The sequence below is a fragment of the Coregonus lavaretus genome, assembly GCF_964263955.1.
Source record: "Coregonus lavaretus genome assembly, chromosome: 13".
NCBI classification, from domain to species: domain Eukaryota; kingdom Metazoa; phylum Chordata; class Actinopteri; order Salmoniformes; family Salmonidae; genus Coregonus; species Coregonus lavaretus.
In genome coordinates, this window is record NC_140000.1 from 20,254,294 (window position 1) to 20,267,130 (window position 12,837).

Below are 12,837 nucleotides of genomic sequence, written 5' to 3' on the forward strand. Positions count from 1 at the left end.
TGTGCAATCTCCAAGGCGCACAACTAGACGTCTACTAGACCCACACAAGTTATTGGTCATGTCACGGCTCTACTACACTCACTACCACCCCGCAGTGAACTTCTCATTGAATGCAGAGCAGTGAGAGGTAGTGAAAAGCAGAGGATTTCAGCTACAGTATATCGCTATTGGGAGCAATTAATTCAGCTGAGATGGGTACCTTGGGTTCATTTAATATTTTCTTGCTTTTTGCGTTCGCTCAGCAGCACGTATTTGTAGCCGCCAGCGATGTGCTCGAGCTCGGGGATTCTGATTTCGATTACACGGTAGCAGAGTACGAGACTGTGCTGGTGGAGTTCTTCGCCCCTTGGTAAGCAATGTTATAGCTAGCTTTGTAGCGAATTCATTAGCATGCACGAACGACAGCCATCTAAAGATGTATAGTAAATACAAACTCATTCCTGATTTTAGTATCGATTAACCGCACAGTGTTGTAGATTAACTATTTGCATTTAGAACTGTGCAGCTTTTGTTAGTTATATCGGCTAACGTTAGCGGTCTTCCACTCTAGCTCGCTATCTTGACCCAATGTGTCTGCTCAATTCAAACTATAACAGTGTAACATTATTATTTTCGTCATAAGCAGTGCATACTAATTCTAGATAGATTAATCGTGTTAGCTATTAAACTACCAGTTCACTTCTGAGAGTGATCTGACACTGAAATCATTAGCTATAATTGGATCTAGTTAGCTATAATTGGAGTCGTGACTTGAGTCGGTTCATTCTGCTCTGATATATTTGAGTACTGGATTATGACTAGGCTAGGTCTCTTTAACACTGTTCTGAGTCACCAGATATCTCAGCTGTCACACTATTGCCTCTCTTTAGCATTTGATAATTATCTTCCTTTTCTTTGTATGGCTCCTCCCTTCATCTCATCTCTTTCAGGTGTGGTCACTGCCAGCAACTAGCCCCAGAATATGAAACGGCAGCAACAAAACTAAAAGGGAAAGTGTCTTTAGCTAAAGTGAGTATACTAGTTTGTGCACATATGATACCCCAGAGGATGCATTGTATTTTCTTGCATCCAGATTAGTTACAATCCATTTGTTCAAAATGTGTACCCCTACCCTTTATTTTTTCGCCAGTTTTTGTTCCACAGGATGGGTATTGCGTTAAAATTTTGGGGTCAACTGTCCATGATAGCTGTGTCGCTTCCCTTTTATATTTGTTGGTGAAATGAGATCAGTTCACACAGTAGCTTTAACATAAGGGCTGCCTCTGCATACCGCCATTGTGAATGCACTGCTATTAAACAGTCTTTTGCTAAATTGATCAATGGTTTCTGTCATTTTCCCCAGGTAGACTGCACGGTGAACTCTGAGACGTGCGGACGTTTTGGGGTAAATGGGTACCCCACACTCAAAATCTTCCGCAATGGAGAGGACTCTGCTGCTTATGATGGACCCAGGAGTGCAGGTGGCAAAATCATTATGTTATGGTTTGTGTCTCTTACAGTGGGGAGGACAAGTATTTGATACACTGCCGATTTTGCAGGTTTTCCTACTTACAAAGCATGTAGAGGTCTGTAATTTTTATCATAGGTACACTTCAACTGTGAGAGACGGAATCTAAAACAAAAATCCAGAAAATCACATTGTATGATTTTTAAGTAATTAATTTGCATTTTATTGCATGACATAAGTATTTGATCAGTAAGAATTCCGGCTCTCACAGACCTGTTAGTTTTTCTTTAAGAAGCCCTCCTGTTCTCCACTCATTACCTGTATTAACTGCACCTGTTTGAACTTGTTACCTGTATAAAAGACACCTGTCCACACACTCAATCAGACAGACTCCAACCTCTCCACAATGGCCAAGACCAGAGAGCTGTGTAAGGACATCAGGGATAAAATTGTAGACCTGCACAAGGCTGGGATGGGCTACAGGACAATAGGCAAGCAGCTTGGTGAGAAGGCAACAACTGTTGGCGCAATTATTAGAAAATGGAAGAAGTTCAAGATGACGGTCAATCACCCTCGGTCTGGGGCTCCATGCAAGATCTCACCTCGTGGGGCATCAATGATCATGAGGAAGGTGAGGGATCAGCCAAGAACTACATGACAGGACCTGGTCAATGACCTGAAGAGAGCTGGGACCACAGTCTCAAAGAAAACCATTAGTAACACACTACGCCGTCATGGATTAAAATCCTGCAGCGCACGCAAGGTCCCCCTGCTCAAGCCAGCGCATGTCCAGGCCCGTCTGAAGTTTGCCAATGACCATCTGGATGATCCAGAAGAGGAATGGGAGAAGGTCATGTGGTCTGATGAGACAAAAATAGAGCTTTTTGGTCTAAACTCCACTCGCCGTGTTTGGAGGAGGAAGAAGAAGGATGAGTACAACCCCAAGAACACCATCCCAACCGTGAAGCATGGAGGTGGAAACATCATTCTTTGGGGATGCTTTTCTGCAAAGGGGACAGGACGATTGAGGGGAGGATGGATGGGGCCATGTATCGCGAGATCTTGGCCAACAACCTCCTTCCCTCAGTAAGAGCATTGAAGATGGGTCGTGGCTGGGTCTTCCAGCATGACAACGACCCGAAACACACAGCCAGGGCAACTAAGGAGTGGCTCCGTAAGAAGCATCTCAAGGTCCTGGAGTGGCCTAGCCAGTCTCCAGACCTGAACCCAATAGAACGTTTTTGGAGGGAGCTGAAAGTCCGTATTGCCCAGCGACAGCCCCGAAACCTGAAGGATCTGGAGAAGGTCTGTATGGAGGAATGGGCCCAAATCCCTGCTGCAGTGTGTGCTAACCTGGTCAAGACCTACAGGAAACGTATGATCTCTGTAATTGCAAACAAAGGTTTCTGTACCAAATATTAAGTTCTGCTTTTCTGATGTATCAAATACTTATGTCATGCAATAAAATGCAAATTAATTACTTCAAAATCATACAATGTGATTTTCTGGATTTTTGTTTTAGATTCCGTCTCTCACAGTTGAAGTGTACCTATGATCAAAAATTACAGACCTCTACATGCTTTGTAAGTAGGAAAACCTGCAAAATCGGCAGTGTATCAAATACTTGTTCTCCCCACTGTATGTGTTTTAGTGTATGTATGACTCATTTAATGTTGTCCCATGTTCCCATAGATGGCATTGTGAGCTACATGATGAAACAGGCAGGTCCCAGTTCCGTTCCTCTGCACAATGAGGGAGACCTGGATGCATTCATCAACAATTTTGAAGCCAGTGTGGTTGGTGAGTTCACTTCATTAATCACAGCAAATTAGAGATCCTTTAGTGTATTGAAATAAAACAATTGCATGATTATTTGTATTTTATGTATATTTTTAGTGAACTATTTGAGTGACTTATTCTCCCGCCCTGCTGTCAGGTTTTTTCTCAGGTGCTGACAGCTCTCAGCTGGCTGTGTTTCTGAAGGCGTCTAGTGCCATGAGAGACAGCCACCGCTTTGCCCATACTGCAGACCTGAGCCTGGGCCGCAAACATGGCGTGGAATCAGAGTATGTGCTGTAGCTCCCCTTACATATAATCCCACCTGGGTTCTGAACCTTCAGCCCTATGAAGGCACATTAGTTGGATATGACATCATAGACATTGCCAAGTAGTGGTACCTTATAATGATGTCCACTCTCCTCTTGTGTGTCTCTTAACCAGCACGGTGGTGCTCTTCCGGCCCCCACGACTCAACAGCAAGTTTGAGGACAGCGTGGTGAAGTCTGATGAGGCTGTATCGACCGCCTCTCTCCGTCAATTCATCAGAGGTAATGTGTTTGGGCTGTGCCCCCATCTGACTGCTGAGAACAGAGACAACATGAGGGGACGTGACTTGCTGGTGGCCTACTACGACGTGGATTACCTCCGCAACATCAAGGGCACCAACTACTGGAGGAACAGGTGAGAGCTGCTCTCCTCTCAGAATAAGAATCACCTTTATTCGCCAATTACATTTACACATACCTAGAATTTGACTCAGTGAAATGGGGCTGCCATCTATAGACAATGTACAGACAGAGGAATTTGCACAAAGTCTACATACAATATAAATACAGTAAGCATAGAACTCTACAGTATAAGATGATTTACAGTGAGGATATACAATTTACAGTAGGAATTTATCAATATATGCACAGGGAGGGATGCTACCGTGATGTACGTGTGTGTGTGTATATAGTGTTGTGCAGAGGTGTACAAAGTGCAATTGCAGTATAGTGCGGTTATAGGTTTTACAGAATGATGATGGCATGGTGCAAAGTCACTTAGTCCCTATGAACCTGATGGCCAGCTGGTGAGGGCCACAGCACGGGGAAAGAAACTGCTCTTACCTGATACCCTCCTCTCTCTTTTTCTCTCTCCCTCACTCTTTCACTACCCCTTCTCTCTCTCTCTAGGGTGATGAAAGTGGCCACTCAGTTCCAGTCTCAGGGGCTGAGCTATGCTGTGGCCAACAGGGCTGAGTTCCAGGATGAGCTGGAGGAGGAGTTTGGCCTAGGGCCGTCCGACGGGGGAGAGCTGCCTCTCATCACCATCAGGAACAGGGATGGCCACAAGTACAGCATGCAGGAGGAGTTCACGTGAGTTACAATAACACATGACCATCACAGACCCTTCCTTACGCAGTCTGGCCAGCTGTCACACTGCTCATCTGTCTGTCTGTTGCAGACGGGATGGGAAATCCCTGGAGAGGTTCTTGGAGGACTACTTTGCTGGTAAACTGAAGAGGCAGGTCAAGTCAGAGGCTGCCCCCGAAAACAACGACGGCCCAGTCAAGGTGTGCGGAATAGAACCAACAAAAGTTTGCCGCTTTCAAAGATGATAGGAAGACATTTAAACAAAACCCTTTTGCCTCTGCAGGTGGTGGTGGCGGACAACTTTGAGGAGATAGTGAACAACCCTTCCAAGGACGTGCTGGTGGAGTTTTATGCACCCTGGTGTGGCCACTGCAAAAGCCTGGAGCCCAAATACACAGAGCTTGGGGAACAGGTGAGGTTCACATCTGAAAGTGTTGCTTACCTGGTTTTGAAAGTTACAAACCATCATCCATACGCTCATTATTTTGAAATAAATGTTACTTCATTACAGCTGTCCACTGACAACAACATTGTTATAGCAAAGATGGATGCCACTGCTAATGACGTTCCTCCAACCTACGATGTCCAGGGGTACTTCTTCTTATGTAGTTTGATTTTGTCTATTTCAAGTCACTACTCTGTAATCTGCTATTTTCATCTCATCTGCTGTTGTCCTTCTTCCCAGTTTCCCCACTATTTTCTTCGTCCCAGCAGGACAGAAGGACCAACCTCGGAAATACGAGGTGAGGCTACAACACCACCTTTCCTCCTCCAAAGGACATGGATGAAGTAACACTTAATGCTCTGTAATCAATATTCTGATACATTCCTTCACTGCTTTAACCATCCGTATCTGTCAATAGGGTGGCCGTGAGGTGAATGATTTCCTCAACTACCTGAAGGAGGCGGCCACACATCCCCTTGTCCTGGGCACTGCCAGAGAAGACTTATGAGAGTGCAATGAAGAGAAAGAAAAGAAAACCACAAGGGTGGACTGGCAAAGAAGCAGAAGACATGAACTATAAGGAAAAAAAGGAGCCACCCATTGCAACACACAGTTTCAGACCATAAGATCTCCTTTGGTTTTCTGTGCCACACCAGCAACACTGAATACTCATAACATAGAGGACTTCTAAATTAAACAATCAGCAGTTTTTTTCCATGGAGCTTCAAAAGAGTAATGTTCTCAATGTGAGAATATCTGCAAGCACAGTAATAGGCAGCACGTGCAGATTGGCTTTGCAGTTAAACTGGTGACTTGGTGGTTGCTAGTAATATTCCCAAGATAGGCATACTAGTGTAGCGTCCTTGACTCTGAGTAAGGAAAAATTATGTGCAACCGTTTTTGCAAAGTTGCTTATGGGTACAAAGAGAAAAGTGTCTGCTAAGCAATTAGATAAAAATGGAATCAAATATCTGATACAGGGGCCTCCCGAGTGGCGCAGCGGTCTGAGGCGTCACTACAGACCCGGGTTCGATTCCGGGCTGTATCACAACCAGCTGTGATCGGGAGTCCCATTGGCCCAGCGTCAGCCGGGTTAGGGGAGGGTTTGGCCAGGAGGGCTTTACTTGGCTCATCGCAGCGACTCCTAGTGGCGGGCTGGGCGCCTGCAGGCTGACCTTGGTTGTCAGTTGAACGGTGTTTCCTCCGACACATTGGTGCAGACGGGTGTTAAGAAGCACGGTTTGGCGGATCATGTTTCAGAGGATGCATGACTCGACCTTCTCCTCCTGAGCCTGTTGGGGAGTTGCAGTGATGAGACAAGATTGAAAAGGGGGGTTAAATAAAAATTCAAAAAAATTATAATATCTGATACAGAAAGATTTAGACAAAAAAATACATTTGACATTACATGTTGGTCATTCATTTACATTACATTTACGTCATTTAGCAGACGCTCTTATCCAGAGCGACTTACAAATCATTCAGCATGGGGTTTCCCAACCCCCCCCCCCCCCCCCCCCCCCGCGTGCACCCTGATTTAGCAGATACTCTTACACTATTATCCATTTTTTTTATTTTTGTGTGAAAATAGGGTGAAGACTACTGAAGCACTATGGACAGGCTTAGATTTCAGTTGGACTTTTATGCCAAGCATCTCACCTGGGCTATTCTATGTACTGTATGTCTTCCTTTTTGACATACAGTTGAAGTCAGAAGTTTACATACACTTAGGTTGGAGTCATTAAAACTCGTTTTTCAACCACTCCACACATTTCTTGTTAACAAACTATAGTTTTGGCAAGTCAGTTAGGACATCTACTTTGTGCATGACACAATTAATTTTTCCAACAATTGTTTACAGACTGATTATTTAACTTATAATTCACTGTATCACAATTCCAGTTGGTCAGAAGTTTACATACACTAAGTTGACTGTGCCTTTAAACAGCTTGGAAAATTCCAGAAAATGATGTCATGGCTTTAGAAGTTTCTGTTAGGCTAATTGACATCATTTGAGTCAATTGGAGGTGTAACTGTTGATGTATTTCAAGGCCTACCTTCAAACTCAGTGCCTCTTTGCTTGACATCATGGGAAAATCAAAAGAAATCAGCCAAAACAATTGTAGACCTCCAGAAGTCTGGTTTATCATTGGGAGCAATTTCCTAACCCCTGAAGGTACCACCGAAGGTACCACGTTCATCTGTACAAACAATAGTACGCAAGTATAAACACCATGGGACCATGCAGCAGTCATACCGCTCAGGAAGGAGACGCGTTCTGTCTCCTAGAGATGAACGTACTTTGGTGCGAAAAGTGCAAATCAATCCCAGAACAACAGCAAAGGACCTTGTGAAGATGCTGGAGGAAACAGGTACAAAAGTATCTATATCCACAGTAAAACGAGTCCTATATCGACATAACCTGAAAAGCCGCTCAGCAAGGAAGAAGCCACTGCTCCAAATCCGCCATTAAAAAAAGCCACACTACGGTTTGCAACTACACATGGGGACAAAGATCTTACTTTTTGGAGAAATGTCCTCTGGTCTGATGAAACAAAAATTGAACTGTTTGGCCTCTGCTATTATTCTGACATTTCAGATTCTTAAAATAAAGTGGTGATCCTAACTGACCTTAGACAGGGAGTTTTTACTAGGATTAAATGTCGGGAATTGTGAAAAACTGAGTTTAAATGTATTTGGCCAAGGTGTATGTAAACTTCCGACTTCAACTGTACATTTGCACACTTTTGTGCATCTTCCATAAATGCTCTTCTTATAATAATATGCCATTTAGCAGACGCTTTGGAAGCGACTTACAGTCATGTGCGCATACATTTTTATGTATGGGTGGTCCCGGGGATCGAACCCACTACCCTGGCGTTACAAGCGCCATGCTCTACCAATTGAGCTACAGAGGACCTTGAGGAGAGGCAACCTTAAAGTTTGAAATGCCTCGTCATAGTACCGAATTTATCACATTGAACTCCATTAGATTTTTACATACTGTAAAACACTCCATATCACTCTATTTTGACTGTTACATGTCATTTAGCTTTTATTTGCATTTGTGTAACTACTGAAATAATTTGTGGTTTCTTACATGAAAAGAGGGTTATCAACATGAAGATAGGGCAATGTCCAATTCATGGTTATTATTTGATAAAATAACAGACGTTGCAGTTTCTTTCTGGACTACATATACAAAAATGCAATACCAGCGCGTGTAACAGTGATGCAGGTTGTACGGAATAATGCACTGCCCACACAGTTCCGTACAGAGCAACAAATGTTAAGCCTAGTAAATTTAGCTAAACGTTTGAAGATACAGGTAGCTTTATGCCTTCATGCACATAATTTATACCACAGAGCTGGTAATTTATTGGGTTTCTATAAAATGTCCATATGTCTACTGCGACATAGGATTTGATTTGATAGGGTAACCACACCGGGAAAACAATATGAGCTTGAAGATAGCGCCCACTGGCGACTTCCTCTTTCGTAGTCACGCATTGGATTGTATGGCTGTTCATCACAATTTCCTCGTCCTGAATTGGTCATTTGTTTGCCCGACCCGCCCAGCCACAAACAATTAGCCTTCCCTTTGCTGCGTTTGAGAACTTGGTAGCCGGTTGATCTACGCACGCTGCCAAAATGATGGGAAGACCAATCGTCGTGTTGAGTGAGTGATAAACAAAGTTACAACATTTATCAATTAATTAAATACAGAAGAGCTTGAAGTGTATGTTACATCCTGCTATATTTGTGAGCTGTTTCATTCATGCGATGTTAATGCCCGGGGTTCGGGCCTAGCTAGCCAGTGATGTGACAGTAATGCTGCGTAGTTAGCGGAACAATCCGCTAGAAACTTTTATCCAACTTGGAGAATAAACAGGGATACTGTGCTGCTAACTTTTTAACCATTTGGTTATGTTAAGTACAGTAGCTAACAAACCCTTCGGGTAATTTGAATGGATACTGATTTGCTAGCTGCCATGCGCTATTTCCCTGGTGTCTTCCAGTTTTGGGGGATGGTCTCAGGATTTGGTTTGGGCAGTGGCAAAACAATAACTAACGATGTTGCAAATGTAATTTCAGAAATGAAATGTACTCCTATCTAACTACACACTTATTGGTCTACCATTTTGTCCGTCATGTTGTCAAATACACTGTACAAACTGCAGTATCATGATCACAGTCATTTATTTTTAGCATAGACCTAGTTAAGACACTCCGTCTCCTGCCACCTCAATTATCTTCCTCTCTCATTAGGCCAGAATATGAAAAGAGAGTCTGGACGTAAGGTCCAGAAAGGGAACATCGGTGCAGCAAAGGTAAAGATGACAAACCACTCCTCTCCGACTTCCTGTTACCCCATCATTTTCTTTCTGATTGACATTTGTGTTAATTGCAGTAATGAAACAAGAAAAATGCCTGCAGCCTTACAAAGTCTAATTTTACAGGCAATAGCAGACGTCATCAGAACATGCCTGGGACCAAGAGCCATGATGAAGGTTTGTACCAATACACAATTCCTGCCCCTAGATACTTAAATCCTGAAGTAACACCAAAATACAACTGTCTTAACCTTTCCCCATCTACTAACAGATGCTGCTAGACCCCATGGGGGGCATTGTCATGACCAATGATGGCAACGCCATCCTCCGAGAGGTGAGGTTTCTGCACTACATTTCACATAAGCACCCTTACACTGCTTTGGAAGATGGTGAATGTAAACAAATTCAGGTCTGTTAAAGTTCTCTTGCCTGTAAACAAACACAGATCCAAGTGCAGCACCCGGCAGCCAAGTCCATGATTGAGATCAGCCGCACCCAGGATGAGGAGGTGGGAGACGGCACCACGTCAGTCATCATCCTCGGTAAGTGTCCCGGTAGTGGAAGCATTTCATTTCATGCGTAAGAATCAATCCTCCTCTAAGCCATCGTACTGAGTGTGCACATTTTAAAACAGCTCTTGGCTAACATCTTGAATCTTTTGTCTGTCTCTAGCTGGAGAGATGCTGTCTGTAGCAGAGCAGTTCTTGGAGCAGCAGATGCACCCCACAGTCATCATCAGTGCCTACAGACACGCCCTGGACGACATGCTCGACATGCTCAAAGACATCAGGTAGATTGTATACACCTACATACTCACTGATGAACACTCAATTGCACAATTTTACTCTCAGTTCTATTGACCGACGGTCTCTGTTCCCTCCCAGCACCCCAGTGGACGTAAATGACCGGGCCCAGATGCTGAAGATCATCAACTCTGCCATCTGCACCAAGGCCTTGAGCCGTTGGTCTACCATGGCGTGTAATATTGCCCTGGACGCCGTGCGCACTGTGGAGTTGGAGGAGCACGGACGCAAGGAGATCAACATCAAGCTGTACGCTAAAGTGGAGAAGGTAAGCTTTAACGTTTGCATGTATCTGTTATACGTCTTTCAGTTACAAGATTGACATCAATAAGTATGCCAAAGAGGTTGTGTGTGTGTGGTCATTGGGAAAATGACACACCAGGTTGGTTGATTCCTCATGGTTTTGCTATGGTTATAGGTGCCTGGTGGCTTCATTGAGGACTCATGTGTGCTAAAAGGCGTGATGGTCAACAAGGACGTCACTCACCCACGCATGCGCAGAATGATTAAGAACCCCCGCATCATCCTGCTGGACTGCTCCCTGGAGTACAAGAAGGGCGAGAGCCAGGTACTGAAAACACATGTACACACACTCAATGTGTCATTCACACATGCACACAAATACATTACCAGCACACACATGCAGGATAAATGTAACAGTTGCAGGTACTATCCAATAAATGGTGTTCCTATGCAGACTGACATTGAGATCACACGTGAGGAAGACTTTTCCAGGATCCTTCAGATGGAGGAAGAGTACATCCAGACAATCTGTGAAGACATCATCCGCCTCAAGCCAGACCTCATCTTCACAGAGAAGGGCATCTCAGGTACTACACACACAAAATCTGAATGTACAATTCTAGAAAGGGCTGTTAATCCTCCAAAGCTCCCCCTGCACTGACCAGAGAAACTCCTCTCATCCCTCCACTCTCATCTCCCCAGACCTGGCACAGCACTATCTGATGAAGGCCAACATCACAGCCATCCGCCGCGTCAGAAAGACTGACAACAACCGCATTTCTAGGTAAGGTCCATTCCACACACGGTGTAGTATTCTGAAGATGTGGTAACTTTTTTAATTGTCTGTTAAATGCCTTAATGCTAATATCATTCTCAGGGCATGTGGGGCTCGCATCGCCAGCCGTACAGACGAGCTGCGTGAGGAGGACGTGGGAACCGGCGCTGGCCTGTTTGAGATCAAGAAGATTGGAGACGAGTACTTCACCTTCGTCACAGAGTGCAAAGACCCCAAAGCCTGCACCATCCTGCTGAGAGGAGCCAGCAAAGAGATCCTGGCTGTACGTAACAAGTTCACCCCTCATGCACAAAGAATATGGCAAGACGTCTCCGTTACAGCAGAAGGACCTCATGCTATCTTATCACTCAATGCTTCATTGTGGATCCAAACAGTGTTGATAATGTTTCTCTCCCTCCCTCAGGAGGTGGAGCGTAACTTGCAGGATGCCATGCAGGTGTGTCGTAACGTGCTACTGGACCCCTCTCTACTCCCTGGAGGCGGGGCGGTGGAGATGGCCGTGTCAAAGAGGCTGATGGAGCGTTCCAAGACCCTGACCGGGGTGGAGCAGTGGCCCTACCGCGCTGTGGCCCAGGCCCTGGAGGTTATCCCCCGTACACTCATCCAAAACTGTGGAGCCTCCACCATCCGTGTGCTCACCTCCCTCAGGGTATGTGTGTGTTTACTCTAAAATAGGTACCTTTTTTAATTATGTTGGGCACAGCAGAATTTAAAAAAAAAAATGAATCTTACCCCCCACCTCTAGGCCAAGCACACCCTGGAGGCCTGTGCATCATGGGGAGTGAACGGAGAGACTGGCACATTGGCAGACATGATGGAGCTGGGCATCTGTGAGCCACTGGCTGTCAAGGCCCAGACTTACAAGACTGCTGTGGAGGTAAGAGGGGCCAATGGGCTGCTGTTGAAAGTGATATTCACCTCAAATGTATCTGCAACAAATGCTTGAGACTAACAGTTTCAAATATTGTACAAGGCATGGATGAATTCTGTGTTACTTTCTCAGTAGTGAATGCAGTCAGACACCATGCAAAAACAACATATTTTCACTTCTACTACTCTAAAAAGGATGAGTGCTTCCCAGTGCCTCATCTCCTTCACATCAAAGTGAATACAATGAAACTTGGAGCACATTTGGTGTCTATTTTTCTTTTGTGATTGAATAAACAGTCACTGGTTTCAAAGTGAACCCCACTAATGTAATGTTGGTCTCTTCTTGCCTTTCAGACGGCCATCTTGCTGCTCCGCATTGATGACATCGTGTCTGGAATCAAGAAGAAAGGCGATGACCAGGCTGGAGGAGGACAGGGGGCCGAATAGAGAGGGTGGGGAATGGAGGAGGAAAGGAATGGGTTGGTAGACCAGTGGGCAAACAGACTGGCAGTGTACATAGTACAGCCTACTGTTCTCTTTTGCGACACTATTTAGCAAAAAGACATATGTTAGTCTGTTCTCAACCAAGAATGTGTCGATAGTCAAGCGTCACTCCGTAGCCATGTATCGCTTTTGTGAGTTATTTTTGATTTGCTATAAAATTCAAATCGAATGCTGTCTGACTCACTCACAGTTAATTGTATCTCTTATTTTGTCATGGCAGATTAAATAAACTTGAATTTGTTTATAGCACTGTAGTACCCA

The 12,837-nt window shown here is 44.5% G+C and overlaps 2 protein-coding genes across 2 annotated transcripts; both read left to right on the forward strand.

The window, feature by feature from the left end:
• Positions 1 to 108: 108 nt before the first annotated feature.
• On the forward strand, positions 109 to 6,791 carry LOC311139193 (protein disulfide-isomerase A3-like). The gene is made up of 12 exons (XM_084174088.1): positions 109 to 349; positions 930 to 1,008; positions 1,343 to 1,460; positions 3,140 to 3,247; positions 3,384 to 3,513; positions 3,668 to 3,907; positions 4,402 to 4,584; positions 4,673 to 4,781; positions 4,865 to 4,993; positions 5,093 to 5,172; positions 5,267 to 5,324; positions 5,445 to 6,791. The coding sequence occupies exons 1-12, from the start codon at positions 192 to 194 to the stop codon at positions 5,532 to 5,534; spliced, it is 1,482 nt and encodes a 493-aa protein (XP_084030214.1). The 5' UTR covers positions 109 to 191; the 3' UTR covers positions 5,535 to 6,791.
• A 1,812-nt stretch (positions 6,792 to 8,603) lies between these two features.
• LOC311140852 (T-complex protein 1 subunit gamma-like) lies at positions 8,604 to 12,822 on the forward strand. Its single transcript, XM_084176122.1, has 14 exons — positions 8,604 to 8,705; positions 9,296 to 9,357; positions 9,487 to 9,537; positions 9,632 to 9,694; positions 9,806 to 9,902; positions 10,033 to 10,150; positions 10,245 to 10,431; positions 10,582 to 10,731; positions 10,861 to 10,993; positions 11,109 to 11,190; positions 11,284 to 11,464; positions 11,606 to 11,851; positions 11,948 to 12,079; positions 12,427 to 12,822. The coding sequence occupies exons 1-14, from the start codon at positions 8,678 to 8,680 to the stop codon at positions 12,517 to 12,519; spliced, it is 1,623 nt and encodes a 540-aa protein (XP_084032248.1). The 5' UTR covers positions 8,604 to 8,677; the 3' UTR covers positions 12,520 to 12,822.
• The last annotated feature ends 15 nt before the right edge of the window (positions 12,823 to 12,837 follow it).